The 18848-nt window shown below is 36.7% G+C and overlaps 1 protein-coding gene across 5 annotated transcripts in view; it reads right to left on the reverse strand.

Annotated features, from left to right (window-relative positions):
- Positions 1-18848, reverse strand: part of LOC126830808 (leucine-rich repeat-containing protein 74B) — a 90361-nt gene that overhangs the window by 12888 nt on the left and 58625 nt on the right. For all 5 annotated transcript variants that reach the window (XM_050561215.2, XM_050561214.2, XM_050561217.2 and 2 more), the window contains exons 3-7: positions 4491-4702; positions 3289-3396; positions 2422-2512; positions 1858-1907; positions 1383-1464 (exon numbers count right to left, since the gene is read on the reverse strand). In XM_050561215.2, the coding sequence (XP_050417172.1) occupies positions 1383-1464; positions 1858-1907; positions 2422-2512; positions 3289-3396; positions 4491-4702 (543 nt within the window). The remainder of the gene's footprint in view (positions 1-1382; positions 1465-1857; positions 1908-2421; positions 2513-3288; positions 3397-4490; positions 4703-18848) is intronic.

Genomic DNA, 18848 nt, shown 5'->3' on the forward strand with positions numbered 1-18848 from the left:
TCATGTATATCAGTAAGGTTTTATCCCAGTCCTGTTCAGATATCTGAAGCTTATTCAAAAACAGGACAGTAATGTTCCCATGTGTGGTTGACGATCTGGGTCCTCAATCATCGTTGTAAATTGGCCTGGGTAAATTTAACAAATTTGTTAGTCTGTGGATGTTGCAGTAGATGATCTTCATTTGCATATTTCGGACAATATCTAATTTTTTACGGCTTAATTGGTGTAAAAATGTATTCAAATTGATAGTTTAATTAAGTTAACAAAACACAAAATATTAACCGTAGATCCTTTACCGGTATGGATTCAATTGGATGGACAGAGAACAAGCGCCATAACCAAGGAAGTTAAGGTTCAATATGAGCCAATATCGAAAGGAACGGAGATTTTGGGGTTATTAACATACTTTTTAAGTTTCATTAAAATTGTCCAGAGGAAAAGGGGCGACGACAATATACGTCCACATGAAAATGTGGGCCTATAAAAACAGACTTCTAGGATGCCGAATTCTCAATTTATCTTATCTAACTGAAAAGAACTGAACCATTTTGGAGCTGAGATTCAACTATCACAATATTGTAGTTTGCAATGGATCAAAATCCCCGAGAGACTTAAGGAATGAAACTTGCTAGTCGCATTTATCAGATTAAAGGATTGCATAATGATCGATAGCTAATTTATTATCCTTTAAGTAATTTGGGCGATAGGTTTATAAATTAACACATACACACTGGCTACTATCAATAATATGCCTCGGGGGACTAATCATTTAAGAGAAATAAAGCTGTCATTGAAATATCGTTTGGCCCCTGGATCAAATGGCCACCGTGCGAGACAAAGAACAATCATTCACAAACAAATGTCGTGGGAGTCAATTGTTATATTCCAACGGCTAATTTACAAAGAGTCACCAGGGACGAAGTCTGAAGTCAACTAGCTGTGGACAATTGCAGTTTCCGCACCTAACGCCACACTGGACCATAGATACAGTGGCTAGTACTCATGATAAGGACTGAGCTATTATTGTCAGCTTATCAGGTGAATAAATATGTCAACAGTTTCATTTAACAATATCTTATAGTACTTCCAGTCTGCCGCCAATTACATACTGAATCAATTCTCGGGCAAACGTTAACACAGCGTCGGGCCAAATGGAAGCGCATGATGTGCTAATGAATGCTAATATTCACATCTTTGCTTTACAAGAGTTAACTTCAAGCTAAAGACAATGATGATCCGTTGTAAAAGAGTTGGGTTTATGGACTAACGCGAACGGTCTATGTCTAAGGATATGCTAGTTTCTACGGGAGAGCAACGGTCGGGGTTATTGAAAAAAATACCCAATATTATAGTACCGAGTGGAATTATATCCATATACGTACCTATGGCACCTCCAACAAACACGCCCCCAAGTTCTCGTAAACAGTTATAACTTAAATTTAATTCTCGTAAATTCTTGTTTTTCTGAAAATAAAGTATATATCGTAATAGTCGTGCATTGGGTGCCCAACTATCCCACTACTCCTACATTGTTGTCAATACAACCATGAACAAGCGGTTACCATGCAAGGTAGTCCATATTATGCAAGAGATGAACGGGGAAAATCAATCCTCTCATTGTCCCAATGCTACACATATAAGCGTGGAATTAAAACGATAACCATTAACAAAATTTACTTGTCTAAATCGCAATATTGCTACTTTTCATCCAATTCCGTGTGTCAAACGTTCTTTCCATCCTACTCGAACGACTAGACACCCAAGAGAAAGCCATACTGAAAACCCCGGGACTTCCTGGTTAATGAGTGACATACACACTAAGCCACTGTCTCTGAACAACAAATAACAACCACTCACTTGTATAAAGTCTCCAACATAACATGCGTCTGACTCCATAAAGCCGTTATCTAAAAAAAGACAGAGAAGAAACCGTTTATTCGACAACTGAATCCGAATTTCATTTAGTCCGGATCATAGTCCGAAAATACTGAACCTTGGTATTGTGCCATGGTCGGAGTACATCCAAGTTTACGGGTATCGATAAAGCGAAAGAGTAGAAAAGTTAGAAAGAATCTATTTTTGTTTAGCATATGATTTTATGAAAGCTTGAAAGAATTTTAAATCGTTGCTACTTCTATGAGCAGATATTTTTTGTCTCGTATGTTATGTCTGATATGTAAGTCTAAACAATAAGCATTATTTCAACATTTGTGCTATGTAGAACGTAAAGGCAAATTACAAGGACTTTCTCCCATGGGGGCTGCCATCTTTGAACAGACAATGGTTCGGATCATGTTCGGTTTCTAGTTCCGACCTCTAGTCGTAAATAAATATTAACGAGGGTCGCTCTAAAGTCTATCAAATGTCTAATGAAACAAACTCCCTAATAATAAACAGTTAAAATAAAAGTAGAAGACACACCTGAGAGATTAAGGCGGACTATTGATGTATTTCCTTGTAATCCTTGTAACATCTGAACACCCTGATGTCCCAATTTACATTCAGATACATTCTATAAGAACAGAACATCATTATTTAATTGTCGCATCTGAAAATATACTGCATGTCTACCAAGAACATTAAACGAAAACATTCGCCCAAGTTGTCGCTGGGTCTCCGAAATAAAAAGTATGTAAAATCAACGCCAAATAAAACAGACTATTAACTCGCCTGTAATCTTCTGCTCAAGATATTGATTAGTTCTTAAGGGAGCACTCTCGGCTTTTCACTGATTATTCTAGGATACAAGACTTTTTGGTAATGAAACGCAGCAATAATCTGCAAAATTCGACAGCATCAAGATGTCACTGTGCAAGCTTCGGGATTATAGACAAATTCAAGAAACTCCCCATAGACCGGCAGCCCGTTGTTTGGAACTTGGTTAGGGATTCTAAGATTTTCCGCAAACAAATAATCAGCTTTATTCACGGATGACCATCATCTTGGATTTCTAATTTAAATTCACTAAGAAGTTCCATAGTTTTCAACATTTTGAAATTATATTTACAAATGAAATCTGATTTCGAATCCCCGGTTGTACGTGACAAGGAGTAGGGTCGCCTGTCCAACCTCGTTAGTCCCGAAATTACGCCCCATTTCTCTCTCTCACACAAATGAAATCGCACAGACATGTTAGTTGGGGATACAACAGTACCCATAAACGACTTAGTAGCACGAACTTCAAAATTCCGTTACAAGCTTTATCTGATGTCATAGTCTCGTGCACGAATCTATTTCAAATTGATTTGCGCAATGATTTTTTAATTAGGTACTAGAAAGCATACTTACCAGATCTATAATAGAACGATTTTCCTGTAACATTTCAACTAAATAGGCAAACCCTAAACTACCAAAACTATTACCATGTAAATCTAAGGTATGGACGGAATTATTGTGCTGAAATATCCAAAACATATTATAGATAGGACAATAAATACACAAACATATAATATATGGGATAACAAATACAAATGTATGGTATATAGGAAAACAAGACCAGAACAGTCACATGTTTCTGTGCCAATGAAGACGGGGATACGCTAGGCAGTGTGTTTTGAAAAAAGTTTGCCAGAACGACCAGACCATTTTCTTGCCAGGGCGTCCGTCCGTCCTACATCACTGACAAGGGAAAACAAGATATGAAAATCTGGAGGAATGTTCTCGCAATAAAATGATGTCGGGTTCTCCAGGACGAGTAGCAACTTCTAGATGATAACGCCATCAATGTAATTAAATCACCCCCAACATTTCCTTCCGGTTTAGAGATTAAAGAGTTTAATGGGGACCTTAGATTATCCAGGCAGGCAAAACGAATACTCAAAATCATTATATAACATTCAGTCTGCTAGATGAAGTAGTAGGGTAGAACTGAACGATTAATATTTTCTGCACCACTCTTGTGATTTCAGTAGTCCTATTATACAGCCCAAGAGCACAGGAGGGCTCTCAACTTATCTATCTCTGTCCTAATACTTTATCAAATGAAACAACATACGGTTCAAACGATTGGGTAATACTTTCGCTGAACGTTAAATGTATCATTTTTAACGCTGACGACACAGGCGAGCTACAATAGACTAGACGAAAATAACTTCGTCCGCGTTCCCATCACAACATGCCGATTTCTACAGAAAAGGGTACAATCAGTACAGCGCCCATTAGTTCAAGATCATTAGCAGGTCCTAATTAAATATATATCAGGGGAAAAAGACTTTGTTGATCCTTGCAATGTTGGAATGTCCTATTCCCGTGGTTTTAGCGAAGCGTGAGGGCCGACAATTGTTCTTACGTTCCCTACTTGAGACAATATTCTTAATGGATAGTGAAGCTCGGTCTTAAAAGGCGAACCGGTAATTGTTAGCCATCAGTAGTTCAGAACATGTTATTAGCCACTGATAAAACCACTTGCTTTATGATTTGAACAAAAAGAAAGATTATTAGAGTGTACGCCATTGCTAAAATAGAAAAGGAAGTGTGGATGAACTACTTACAACTAAAGCAATTGCTAAGGCCTTCAATTCTTTGGCTCCGAGGCCACAGTGCGGAAGGATAACTTCTGTTAAACATAGGTTGTGAAACACCTGTCTGGACGGAACTACTTGTAGCTTTTCACATGCTCGTTGATATACTGTCTGGCAGGGACTGGGGTTTTCATCATATACCTCTATAGAACAGCCATGATCACACGTAACGGACTGGTAAGCTGAAATGAAATATGGAAATGTATGAATTATTTATTCTGAACACCGAGTACTGCCATCGGACCAGACCAATACGCTGTCACTTTTATCCTCCATATCAAAGTATTACGTGATCGTTAGAATTAATTAAAGGCGCTATTATTTTCTCCAGAAACATATGCTTCAACTGGAAAGTAAACAAAACAAAAGGTGAAATTTTTTCGACGCCGAAACGTTGCCGTTGGGAACTGACGGATGACCATCTATTATATAAACTAAACAGGGGAATCAATTACTGAACAAAAGATATACGCGCCGTCATGTTCAACAGGGGTGTGTCATTGAGTCAAGTGACGTGGTTTCAATCCCAAGTTTACCTGCAAGAAGTAGGGTCGCATGCACAACCTCGTCTCGTGGGTTTTCTCCGGATCGTCAGGTTTCACCACAATTCTTAAGACCATAGCGAGTTAGGCATTGTGAAGTTAGCACGATTTTTAATTAGGCACGCGCTAACCATTCGGCGATCCACCCCCCCCCCCCACCTCCCACTTAGTTCATTCTGGAAAGCGTAAAGTATCAATCCATGGTGCGATGACGAATGGACCCGATCCTTCGCTTCATAGATACGTCGATTAGTGTTAACAGCCCTGAGTGACTAAATGTTAAATAGACCAGCGTTTCTACCCATCTTAAATACGTGTATAACAGAAAGTATGATAAAGTATGACCACTAACATAATGTAAACAGTTATCCAGACTGCTACATCGTGAATAACTAGTACAAATAATTATAATAATGCAAGTACAAATATTATGTAATATGATAGATGTGTATATATTATTTCTCTAGTTTGACATATGAATTAGAGGTAAATTATTTTCTTATTGTTGCAAGAGTGTTTCCATAGTTGACTTTCGTAGATTACCTATAAATGCAGATGGATTGAGTTGTATGCTACACTTCACTTGACACGTCAACATTTTTCTTTAAGGGAAATTAATGTAAGTTATTTAAAATAATATAATCGCGATTTGTTTGTATATTATGTATGGTTTATTTTTGATATAGATTGTATTTGATTATTGTAAATACCGCTGGTTACTAGTGTGGCCACGATGCCATTATTTGTTGGTCGTATTCAGATGTACGGGGTTCATAATAAGAATAAACACTGTAAAAACAATACCAATAATAGATTTCTGTAAAACATGGCGATAAGTGTTCTTTTTCTAACAAACTCACCCAGTCTTAAATGTGTCTCTCGAAGACATGTTCAAATGTTTGACATTTATATGACACGGTTGATCAAATTGTCTTACATGTCAATGAGCTACTAATTTAAGCGTTTTATAGCAATTTAAATGATTTTCTTGGATTTGGTAAGTTAATAACCATATTACAAGCTACAACAATAAGCCGTGGTAACCACAAATATTCTTTGGGGGTTTTACCAGCTTGCGATGATACATGTTAGGTTATAACAGATTTATTTTATACTGCGAACCAAAAAAGTCAATTTCTGAAATCTTATTACGTTCACAACTAGATCATTTTGTGATTAACAATAAGCAATTAAATCGCTTGCAGATCCCAACGAGAGATTAGACGGGCGTCCCTATCCTAGTCAACACGACATGTAAATAGCAAACCGTACCATCTTTGGCCTCTTTTGTAGATTTTACCATATCAAATAGTATAACTCCCATCGTTCCTAAGTAGTGACGTGTATGTATGTCGTATTTTTCTATATAGATTGCAGAGGTTACCACTGTTGGTGACCTATATTCTGCCATCGTCCCAGTTAGCTACCATTAGAAGCTAGTCTCGTGCATTAAGCAACCCATGTTTATGTATTTAAAACACATGACAGCACTTCTCATATAAGGAGTTCTAAGATTTAATAGTTTTGCCTGTACTGTTGGTATATCAAGTCGGTCATCACTTTGTTACTCGGATATTATCGCTAAAGCAATTTACACTTATTACGTTTGATATGGTGGTAGGTATAAACCTATCTAATGGGATTGTCTGGAGCAATCTAGACTCATTGCATTATGTCTACATCGACCAGTCCATCTCCTTTTAAAGGGTTTTTATGATAACTATGTCTAGTCCTAATAAATCGTTGGCGTATCTTTTATTTAATCAGCCGTAATTTTTTTCATATCCTGAACTGTTTTATAACCTAATTATTTTGGAAATAGAATCGTACACTGTAAACTATCATCTCAGGACAGGTTTAAAGGTCAACTTTAAGTCGATTCGAATTCAAATGAGTATGGTCAACATTGCCGTTCTCACTGTCAAATTCTACTTTTGAGGTTCCCTTATAAAAGAATGGCCAAGTTTGGTTGTAATGTCGGATTTGTGTCGCAAGAAAACTCTTTCAAACTGATTCGAACCTTCGACGCAAACCAATTGCTGGTGAGTAAAGCTGGTGGCACTGTGATCGCAAAACCAAATCAATAATTTCACAATATGACCCGGAGTCGCGGGATCACTTGGCCACAGTCGCACTCCAGCCGCATTATTTGTCATGGATTTCGAATACTCATTTGACCTTACGTCAGTAATCTTGTCAAATTGCAAATGAATAAAAAAAATCATAACATTATTGGTAGCATATAATGGAAATAGAATTTCCAGCAGTCTATAGACTAGCCAGGAAAGGCGGTAAAAGAAGCTGACTTTATGATCTGCGAATCATGCCTGGGTGAATGGTGCCAGAATGGTGTCTCATTGAAATCTACCTGAAAGATGTCTACATGATGCCGAAATAATGTCTTATGATGTCTGAATGATGTCTACATGGCGCCGGGATGGTGTCTTATTAAGATCTACATTATGTCTGAATGATGTCTACAAGATGCCGGAATGGTGTCATATTGAGATCTATATAACGTCTGAAAGATGTCTACAAGATGCCGGAATGGTGTCATATTGAGATCTATATAACGTCTGAAAGATGTCTACAAGATGCCGGAATGGTCTCGAATTGAAATCTACATGATGTCTGAATAATGTCTCACAACTGGTACAAAAAATATGACATAATATATAGTACCAAACATTGACTTATCTCTCGCAATCATTATTTGGTTATGAAAATATACCTGTCCAATCAATTTCGAAAGTATTCTCAGCTCTTCTAACCAAAAAAACTTAAAATACAGGTATATTACGTCATATTTGTATATTTTTTGTAAATTCTATATTCTGTCTTGTTCAACGGTTTATCATGTAGATTTTGTTTTGTGTGTAATGCGGTCCTCCTGCACTAACTATAAGAGAAGGGACTTTAATAATTTTCATAATATATTCAAGATAATCTTCGCCCATCCATTTAAATAACATACATACAAGTGATTTCTAGCTTTATAATTATCTAGAAAAACATATTTTTAAATCTATCCATACCATAATATAACAAATTATCTTACTCAGACATGTACAATAACAAATCAAATTCATTGATCCCCAGAGAGAGGGAGAACCCGGAATTAATAACGCATTATATGTAATGACAGTTATTCTAAAGCACGAAAACATGAGATATAAGAACGTGTCGACAGTATTTAGTTATCCGTGTCGAGGGCGAGAGTAAGGAATCAAGGCAATAGAGAACCACTGTTGATACAACACTTAGCCTAGCTTAATTTTATTTTTTTATGTATGTTACAGGCACCTGTGATAAAGAGAGTTGGGTATCAATTTAAAGATATAAATGACCGTCTTATTGTAGAGTTTAATGTCCGCTTCCACACAGGGTTTTATCGCTGGCAAGTGTTTCCTAAGAAACTGACTTGATGGTGACCAGTTCAGTTAGGTCCATGGTTTGATATGTCAAATCCAAAACCCAGTCGATTAAATTCTCCGTACGTCGTTTGAGGGATTGTGAAAGTTTCTCAAAGGAATATCGGTCCAAAATGTTTCAATTCCATTCAGTATTTACAAAATATGATGAACTGAAAATTTCTCAACATGCGACATCCACTGCAGACAGTATAATTTAGGATATCGTCAAAACCAGTAAACGCAATCCCATAACTTTCACTGAATTCGTTTGATAGGTCACATTTTAATCTGATTGAATCTAGGCCGGGGGATTATCCACCGTTGATATTTTGATTCTGTGTTCTAAACTAAATGTTAAATGATCAATTTGTGTACATTCATCGTAGATATTGTCCGAAAAATGGCAATCTGTTTAAAACACAGATCCTATTTCGTTTCGTTTTTATAGTTCAAAATTTCGTTTTACTTGTCTTTACTACACTAGAATCTGGAAGAGTTGTTATCATTGACGTGTTCTGAATGGTGTGAGGAATTAGGCAATGACACGATCTGTTACGGCGAGCTTTAGGCGTGTTTTGCACGGAACTGTGGGTAATACACTAGTGACATCAATGATTGGTTAATCAAATGTCTGACGTCAAAGGGTCAAAAGTCGCTCGTATGATCTCTGACGCGACCTATCGCTACAACCGGTCCGATCTTCATGTAGTGTAGGCCATCGAAAGTATAAAAAAACGAAACGAAATATAGATCTGTATTTTAATCAGATTGGAAAAATGGAAAAGTTACTGAAGATTTTTTAGAATAACTAGGACTGACAGATGTATATATCTGCCAGTGTCTGGTAATGTGAAATTAGTTTAGGATGATATAAGGTGATTTGTTGAAGGTGTTTAGAGAAATCCATTGGGACGATCATGTACAGGTTTTATAATGAAGCTGCCTATCAGTGTATATAGTTTAATAGTTACATTAACACCTTAAAACGCGCACCCTTTACTCTTAAAAAAACAATTATCTAACACTTACAATAAGTAAATTTGCAGGATGCTCTCACTGGGGATTTGTAAGACATGGGTAGTATGAAAACGCATGCCAATTTCATTACCGTGTTCACGACAACCCTTTTTAATTTACTGGTATGTTATGATAGTAAACACCTTAAAGAGAGAGAGAGAGAGAGAGAGAGAGAGAGAGAGAGAGAGAGTAAATGACCACTCGACACAAACGAGGTCATTCCAGAACTAACACATTGTACAATTATATTTCAATAAATTGTTTGTGCGTAGGTGCCTCTATGATCTAAAGCAAAAGCGTTATACGACTCCATATTAGCCTTACAAAATATCGTTAGACTAAATGTCAAACACGAGTGTGTTACTCTTGCCAAATATCGTTAGAATAAATGTCAAACACGCATGCGAAGCTCTTACAAAATATCGTTAAACTAAATGGCAAACACGCACGTGTAATTACTATTACAGAATATCGTTAAACTTATAACACCTCAATGTCAAATACACATGTGTTAGTAGTACAATATCGTTTAACTTAAATAAATGGCAAATACACAGTATTTTTCTTGAGAAAATAATGCCAATTGTCTATGTCACCTACTGATAAACTGCCATAACCTGTCTATGTTATAAGATATATATCTTTATTAATAGATAAACCCCTGATATTAACCCGTCCCAAGTCTGAAAGTTTTAATATAGATAATTGGTAAGAGGAAGGGTGTTAGACGACTGAATGACAGCACAAACAACTAGTTTGTAGTCATAAACTCAACACAAATGACCAAGTGTCAGTTTGATAGACTATATTTATTTATGTTTGATAGTAGACTAATTACTGTTGACGTAAAGCAGAAACAAAACTTGGCACATATAAGAAGAAGAAAATATTTAATTCCCCGACGTTTTTATTTTATTACGTATATACTTTGATACCTTCGTCTTCAACCCTGTTGGGTGTTTCCAGAATGTTATCCCAAAGATATTGTATTTGTAGATATTGCAATAGCCTACAAACTACCATACTCCTTGGAGTGTTTCATTTGGTTATACCTAATTCCACTTAACACTGCTGTAATCGAAGCAAATTTCTGTTCCAAATTATGACCGGTCAATAGTCCGATTAACAACCAATAGCTAACTGCTTAACAATACCATTACGCTTTAAACAGAGCTCCAAATTTGACCAAATATGTTTACATAACATTACACCAGTGCATAGCAGAATATTGCAGAAAAATTAATTGCGTGACAAACGAGGCTATCAAAACGAATGCAATGTAAACAATACTGTTTGGAGACGAACAATGCTTTCACCGTTTTTAATACCTTAAATATCTGTCCAAAGTTTTAGGGAAGACTCCAGATTAAACCAAGGGCTGTCATGTTGCTGTTCTTGGGATAGATTTGATTGGACGGGAAGAATAGACACACTCCCTCAAAAGCTCAAGTATCAGAAGCCGATCCAGCAATGGCCAGAAAGGGATTTCTCGGGCCACTGCTTCAGGAATATGACAAACTACATGCAAGCCCCTGGTTTCTAATGCAACCGTGACGCTTTAGATTTTTAGTTAGGTGCTACGGATTCGATGACCCCAACCAACATCCACACCACAGAAACCGTCGTCAATAGGCCAGGGTCAATTTTGGTGCGCGCCTGCAATTCGCGTCGTGTACAATTAGGTTCAACTTAGTAGAGTACATTCAAGTAGAATCAGTAGGCGTCTCAAGCCGCCTCAGTGAGTAAAGAAAGCATGATAAACTCTATCTTGAATAACCAGCATGATAAATTGATCACCAGTTCTCTATTCAAACCCCCTAATAAAATATAGGCAGATGCAGCTTGAATAACCAGTGGAAATAGAATATGTAAATAAGATAGAATGCGTATTTAACACGGTAAACACTTTACCAACAATAGATGTCTGGAAAACATGGCGATAATAAGACAGTCTTAAATGGTTAGTGCTAAATGATAAGGCCACGAGATGTAAACAGGGCTAGCGATAATCCCATCCCTAATCCTAATCCTGGACCTAACCTCTCCCCCATATTCTTAAACCTAACCTACAATCTCGCCAACAATTACATGCTCTAACGTATTTGCATCTCAACGACCTTGACAAAAATGGAGCTGGCCTTAACAAATAGATTTAGCTAGTCTTAAATGTATCCCTCGAAGATGTGTTCATAGAATTTTAAATGATTTTCCTGGATTTAGAAGGGTAATAACCATATTAATATTAACCATTCGCTGTGGCTGCTACATTTATTCTTGGGGGATTTCACCAGTATGCGATCATCCTATACATTATGTATAACCTACTTATAAGAGTTTTATAAATGATTTTCATACATTTGGAATTCTTGTAACACTATTAAACAGGCATTTTAAACACAAGTTACACAAGTGTTATATTATCAGAATGTCGTAGGGTAAGGAAACTGTCTCTTTTTCATAAATTATTATCATGAAGTCTCCACACTGTCTTACCGACCAATTGCAACATAATTGTAAACAGCCACGAATACTTATAACCCTCGTAACTATGTGGACATGTCTGTTCCTGTATACACATCATATTCAGTCGAAAGACGGGATAAACTTACTCGAATCTATTAAAGATACATTATGTAAGATTGGGATAAAAAAACTGGTCGCCATTGCTATAATTATTCAAAAATAGATAATGAAAAATCGATATATTGAAAAGTCCAGTCAAATTACTTTATTCTGAGCGAAGTTATGAATGTTTTAGTTTTAAACAAGATAGTCTCGATTGTAAAGTACCATTACTACTATGATAAACACAGTTTTGGTTATCCAGTATAACATTAAATTATTAAATGGTGATGCTGTTCTGATCCATTACATATAACGACCATCGGGTGGGCTAGAGATTTGATTATGAACTTGCCATATGACTTTCTTTATAAATGCATAATCAATAATTCATGGAAGCCCCCCCCCCCCACACACACACACACCCGAAAAAGACATGCAAAAGGCATGGCAGATTGATAGGATTTTTACTACTGCAAGGTGTAATCGCTCAGCTACTCGTATATAATCGCTAAATCAAGTCAGGTGTGTAACACGGTGATAAATACAAGCCATTTTAATGGGATTGTCTGGAACAATCGAGATTTATTGCATTACGTCTAGGTTGATCACTAATATCACCTTTTTAAGAGACTTGATGATAGCGACGGGGTGTCTTCTTTTATTTGATCAGACGTCATTTTTTTCATCCTGATTCGTTCTATAGTTTTATTATTATATTCCAAATAGAATATTACTATATAAATTGAATATCTTTTTTTTAAGTTTCATCTTATCATACAACTCAGTCCGAAAATATAATTGATGAATTCCATAATAATATGATTCTTTTTTCATTAATCTGAACAATGCAGATAAATTTCAAGCAGATGGAATAGTATCTACAGTGTTCAAAAGATTCTAGAAGGTTAAAAGAGCTAAGTCTTTGGAACATTAAGTTGGACGAAATGGGCTGAGATACATATTGGTGTAATATAAACTGATTTACATTCAATTTTTAAAACAATTATTGCATTTTCTAATCGGTTCTGTTGGGCAAAAGACATAAGCAGCTCAAATTAAATGGCAACCGTGTGTGTCTAGTTAGTCCAGTCTACGGGTCTATTGTTTTTCAAGCGTCCACAATTAAGATCCTGCAAAGTGATCACGGGCAATAAATATAGGAGATCGGTGACATTGAATAGGATGCTTCATCTCACTAATGTAGACATGTATTATATACAAGTCAAATATTCACAACCGTAATGGACGACCAAAGGTTTCTTGATATATATTACGAAAGTTTGATTAATAGATAAGTTGGAGATAAGTAAAGACATGTGTATTATTCATTTCTTCTATTTTAGCAGAACCTTAATATATATATTTTTTTAAATTTAATAATGTAATTTGTATACAGGAATATTATTTTATTGTATTCAAGTAACCTAGCTGTGTTTTATGTTTAATTATACATATCGACATGTACACTAGGTAAACTTTAGTGTAGATATGACAATAGTCCTGTCCCATCAGCATTATTTGAGATTTTGTCACAGAATGTTAAAGATACTTTCCCAGAATGTTAAAGATACTTTCCCAGAAACGTATTTATCGGGTGGTTATTTCCAATAAAAGTATGGCAATTTTGGTATATATGGAAAGTAGAAATATCCAATCTTACTAGAAAAATACTGGATTCCCTTAAAAACACCCTTGGAACGCATACAGGACGAAAAATGGAAGGGTTTCCCTAATTGGCAGCCCGACGATTATGAATGTCTGCTTGCGTCACGTCGAAGGTAGCACGTGAAGATTGGGCGCTTGATCTATATGTTGATAAACTTGATGAAGGGTTAAACATACATCACTTTATAAGATAAAAAAAAACACGGAAAAGGACGTGGGCAGAGGATAATCCGAGAATTTAATTAGGCTTCGATATTTATGATTTATGGATAGCGATTAAAGACAACATCATCTTGTGTTTGCAATGAATACTCCCCTGGCTTCGTACCCGTTGCTAAGTAGTACGTCAGCTAAGTCACGTGATACAAACATGACTTCTTTTAATAGTTTTTTATAGTAGGGTTATTCTTTCGCGAAAACGGTGATTTGAGAAGTTATTTGAAGCAAAATTTGGATAGATTAATTTTTTTTTAGTCCAAATACATCATCAAATCACCCCGTTTGTACGTGGGAACGTATCTTTAAGGTCGCTGATCGTCACTGCAATCTACAATGTTGTGAAAGGTGGGTCGTTAAAAACAATATCAGTCTAAAAAGGATTCAGTACAGTTCAGTATTTACAAAGATATGAAGAATTGAAACTCTTGATTTCGTCTGATAAGTGTTAGTAATGTCTTTTTAATCTGATTGTATCCAAGTCTTGGGACAGAACAGTAGGACGTTAAACCCCATTTTATTTCATTTTCAGTAGTCAAGCCTGACGATTATCTACTGTTGATATGTTGATTTTGTTTTCTCAATTAAATGTTAAATAACTATATTTAAAGCTATGAAAAAATATACATTATTCGAAAAAATGTGCACTATCCGGATTGGCGGTTTTAAATCTAGTCAAGCATTTCGTCGTTAAATTACTTTAATAACTTATAGGAATGATTGATATCTTCATCTAAAAATATTAAATCTATCCATACCATATAACAAATTCCTTCACTCAGACATGTACAATAACAAATCAAATTCAAGTGTACCCTAGGGAGATGAGAGAAACTAGGAGTGAATTAATAACTTGTTTATATTATACCACATTAAAGGCTGTTGAAGGAACATTTATTCTAATGAATACCACAGTACAAAGAATATATAGATAATCTCAGTATACATGTCGACCAAACCGTCCGCCGAGGATTTTTACGTTATTGATGAATGTTGATAGATGCTTGATATATAAATTCCGACGGGTATCGGATTTTTTTATTATCTACTTAAAGCCGAAAATCAGAAAAAATGTTGATATTTCCTAGGAGTGATAATAAGCGTCTCCGAAATAAAGTTTAATGATTCGCCCGTTTTATAAAGAACATAAAGTTATGACAAATAAAACCTCCCCGACTTAATGGTCAAAAAGGGTATAACTAACTGCGCTATTGGCGAACAATGGTTTTGTGTGCTATGAGAGCAATTTTTCCAGGGCAGCGCTGCCACGGCCTACTCTTTAATTTAAATTGCAATTATTAAGGGTTCTTTTACGTGCACGTCAACGTGTACGCTGAACCTCGGTGTTTCGTGCCATCGGAATGAATAGACGCTGTTTCTTGACAGACTATCCGTCCTGCACCACTGAAGAGGGGAAACGGCGCTTGAAAATCCTGGTTTCAATTTCCCGATTGTAGGAGTAGGGTCACCTGTTCAACCTCTTGGGTTTTTTCCGGGTCCTCCGGTTTCCTCCCACTGCTAAAGGCCCCTGCGCGCAACCGCGGGCAAGCGAATTATTGAAATAAAATTGAACCATGTGTTAGTCCCGAATAACCTAGTTTGTGTCGAGTGGACGTTAACCCCCCCCCCTCTCTCCCCCTCTCTCTCTCTCTCTCTCTCACACATACTTATACAAAATCAAAATTGCAGGCGGTTTAAACATTGCATGTACCTTCAAAGTCTTATAAGTGCACAGTGGTTGTAAATCATCAGAGAAATTGGGTGTCATAGAAGATATTAAATCCAATGGTTCATTGGTGTCCGCTGAGATTTTGGAGAGACAGACCTGTATATCATTTATTGATGGATCGTTGGTTGTAATTTGTTTTAATATCACGTGAGGTCACGGTTCAAAGTGTTTAGAGTATTCTATAGGGATGACCATGTACATGTTTTATAATGTAGCTGTCTATCAATTTCTTCTTCTATCAGGTAGGTGTTTCATTCTGGAAACATTAGTCTAACAGTTCCGCTAACACTTTCAAACATCACAACTGGCATTTGCCGGATACTTTCACAAGGGAATTGAAAGGCGATACTTGTAAACTGTGTTCACTGGTCTCATGAAACCCCCATTTAGAAGATCGATCATGAACAACCCCCATTTAGAAGATCGATCATGAACAATTTACGGTAAGTGGGGCATATTCAGCCTGTAAGTATGTGCCTCAGCGGGTATTGTTTAACGCCCACTCGTCACAAACTAGAGTTTAAAAGTTTTTTCAGAGGCATATTTCAAGTAATTAGACCATTCATAAAGTTGTTTGGATAGGACGAAAAACAAGACATTCCGTGAACTGATCGGCCTGCACGTAAAAGAACCCTTGGCAGTTTGAATTCGATGAAGAGTAGGCGGAAAAGCTTTATTGCCCTCATGCCTTCATAGTACACATGTACGTAGTCATTAGCTCATAGGACGTTAAAATAAACCTCATTTCATTTCCCACCGGGTGGCTGGAACCCTAAACACATAGTTTCAACGAGATGTTTCAAGTTCAATGCATAGGGATCACGTGGCTAAGTGGGTAAGACGCTGGCTCGCTAGTCTGGAGGTCTGGTGTTCGATCCCTGCATTGGCCGAGAACGTTCATCCAGATTTTCCGGCGTGGTTTCCCATTGTCAGTGACGCAGGACGGAGGGACTGACCAAGACAGCTGTCTAGTCGTTCGGATGGGACGAAAATCCGAGGTCCCGTGTACACATTGGTGTGCACGTAAAAGATCCCTTGGCAGTTGGAATTCGATATAAAAAATTCCCTCATAGCACACTGTATGGCGTATGCCCGAGTTCATTAGCCCAGTTTAGGAGCAGAACAGTAGGACGTTAAACCCCATTTCATTAAATTTCATTTCAATGCATATCATAACCACTACTGAAAATCAACGTCACATAATAGCCACCAAGATATCGTATCCTCCAGCAGGGGAAATAATACAATCATAAGTAAATACACATCATAACAAATATTTATAATCAACCGTGCCTCGAGCATATTCAATATTTGTACTATTTAACTTCCATATAGATCTAAAATACTATAGTGTTAAACCTATTTGAATTTCATATAGATCTGCAGGATTCTGTTCCGATCCATAGTTATTCAACACCAAGGGACCTTTTCCCCCTGTCCTTAACCTCCAGGCAATTTGATAATCACACCATTTCAAAGTAAGCACTATTTACTTAGCATTACAAGCTTCAGTTCGTTAGAGAAATGGCATTGATGTCAAGTCGGTCCCATAGTTGAGAGTATATTGACCGATACCCTTAATTGATTTATAGACCATTAAATCGCAGAGGTCCCGTCAGCAATTGTAATATGAAAAAGTTGTATTGTAGGAATATAGTTCACCATGCACATATAAAGTGAGAAAACAAATAAGGGCATGGGGTAAATGATTAGAGGCATCATCGCAAATCTTTCAATTATATATGGCCACAGTGTTAAGAAGGATGCGTTGAAATGAATCTGACTACAGGAATCTACGGCAGTAGAGATATTGCAGCAAAAGCCAACTCGAGTAACTTGTGAATAGGACGGATTGGGGTTTTGAAAATCTACAATGAACAAACCAATCCAAAAATTTGGAATGTTTGATTGAATATTTTTCACTATCTATCCCCAGTAGCCATTTCTCAGTGTCAATGTACCAACTTATCGCATATCCCACGTGTGATAATTGAAACAATACCCAAATGACAAGATGTTTAACTCCGACTTAATAATCTATTAGAAACTGCACGATATATGACATCCAAAACCCTGATCGGTATTTTAAAGCAAGTTATCTGTATTGAAAATGTAATATATTTGCACGGAGTGTTCGGGAAAAATAAAGATTATTTAGATTAAAAGGCAGAAACCGGGGGGCCATCTCAAGAGGCCAAATGATAAATACCAACACTGTTACGTTCGATTAAATTCGTTTCCAAATACATTTCGTTAATGAAAATGAAATTTGTTTAGGTTGGCTATCAGAAACAACAACCTACTTGCCTTTCACTGACAATGATTCTGCACCATATACGACTAATGCCCAGTTATATAACTATGAGTTGTGCTTTCAATAACATAAGAGGCAAGATGATTATAAATTAGGTAAAATATTTAATTTTACATTCCGATACATTGATGATTATTAACACGAAAATGAAATCCACCCCCCTGAACTAGTCGTGAATTACAAACAATACCTGTAGCACAACCGCCCTGCTTCTCATCTTATATCAATGTTGGAATTTGCGATTGTACAACAGATTCAAGTCACAGATACTTATATGTAACGGCAAAGAACTATTTCTTTCTAGAGATCACTTCTTATCATTTAATCATTTTTTGTTCAATAAATAGAGAGAGAGAGAGAGAGAGAGAGAGAGAGAGGTGGGGTTTAACGTCCACTCGACACTAGTTTAATTTTATTTCAATAATTCGCCGGCGCGTAGGGGTCTACATACAATGTATGTGCTTTTCCGCGCATTTGTCTTTAGTTTTTGTTTATTACGATGGTATGTACGGTGCGATTCCCTGCACACACTACTAAATTTAGCTATGCATTTTGGTAGATCGAATATGTCAAAATGGGAGAAAGCGTAGTCAGTGTGTCTTAAGTAATGACCAAATTACCGCCATATTGGACTTGACGATCGAATTAAGGCATAACGTGTAATATTAATCTTGTCCATCGTTTACGGTATCTTCCGATGGATGTCGAACACTCCTGTACGGTATACCTATGAGATCTAAAGCCTATTACCAAGCCAGAATTTATGGACAATACCATCTTTCGGAAGTAATCGACAATTTCCGTAACCCCAGCGTACCAGAATAATCTCGATGTTTCAATTGAGACTGACCACCTACTGATAAACTG

Source organism: Patella vulgata, chromosome 8 (assembly GCF_932274485.2).
Source record: "Patella vulgata chromosome 8, xgPatVulg1.2, whole genome shotgun sequence".
NCBI classification, from domain to species: domain Eukaryota; kingdom Metazoa; phylum Mollusca; class Gastropoda; family Patellidae; genus Patella; species Patella vulgata.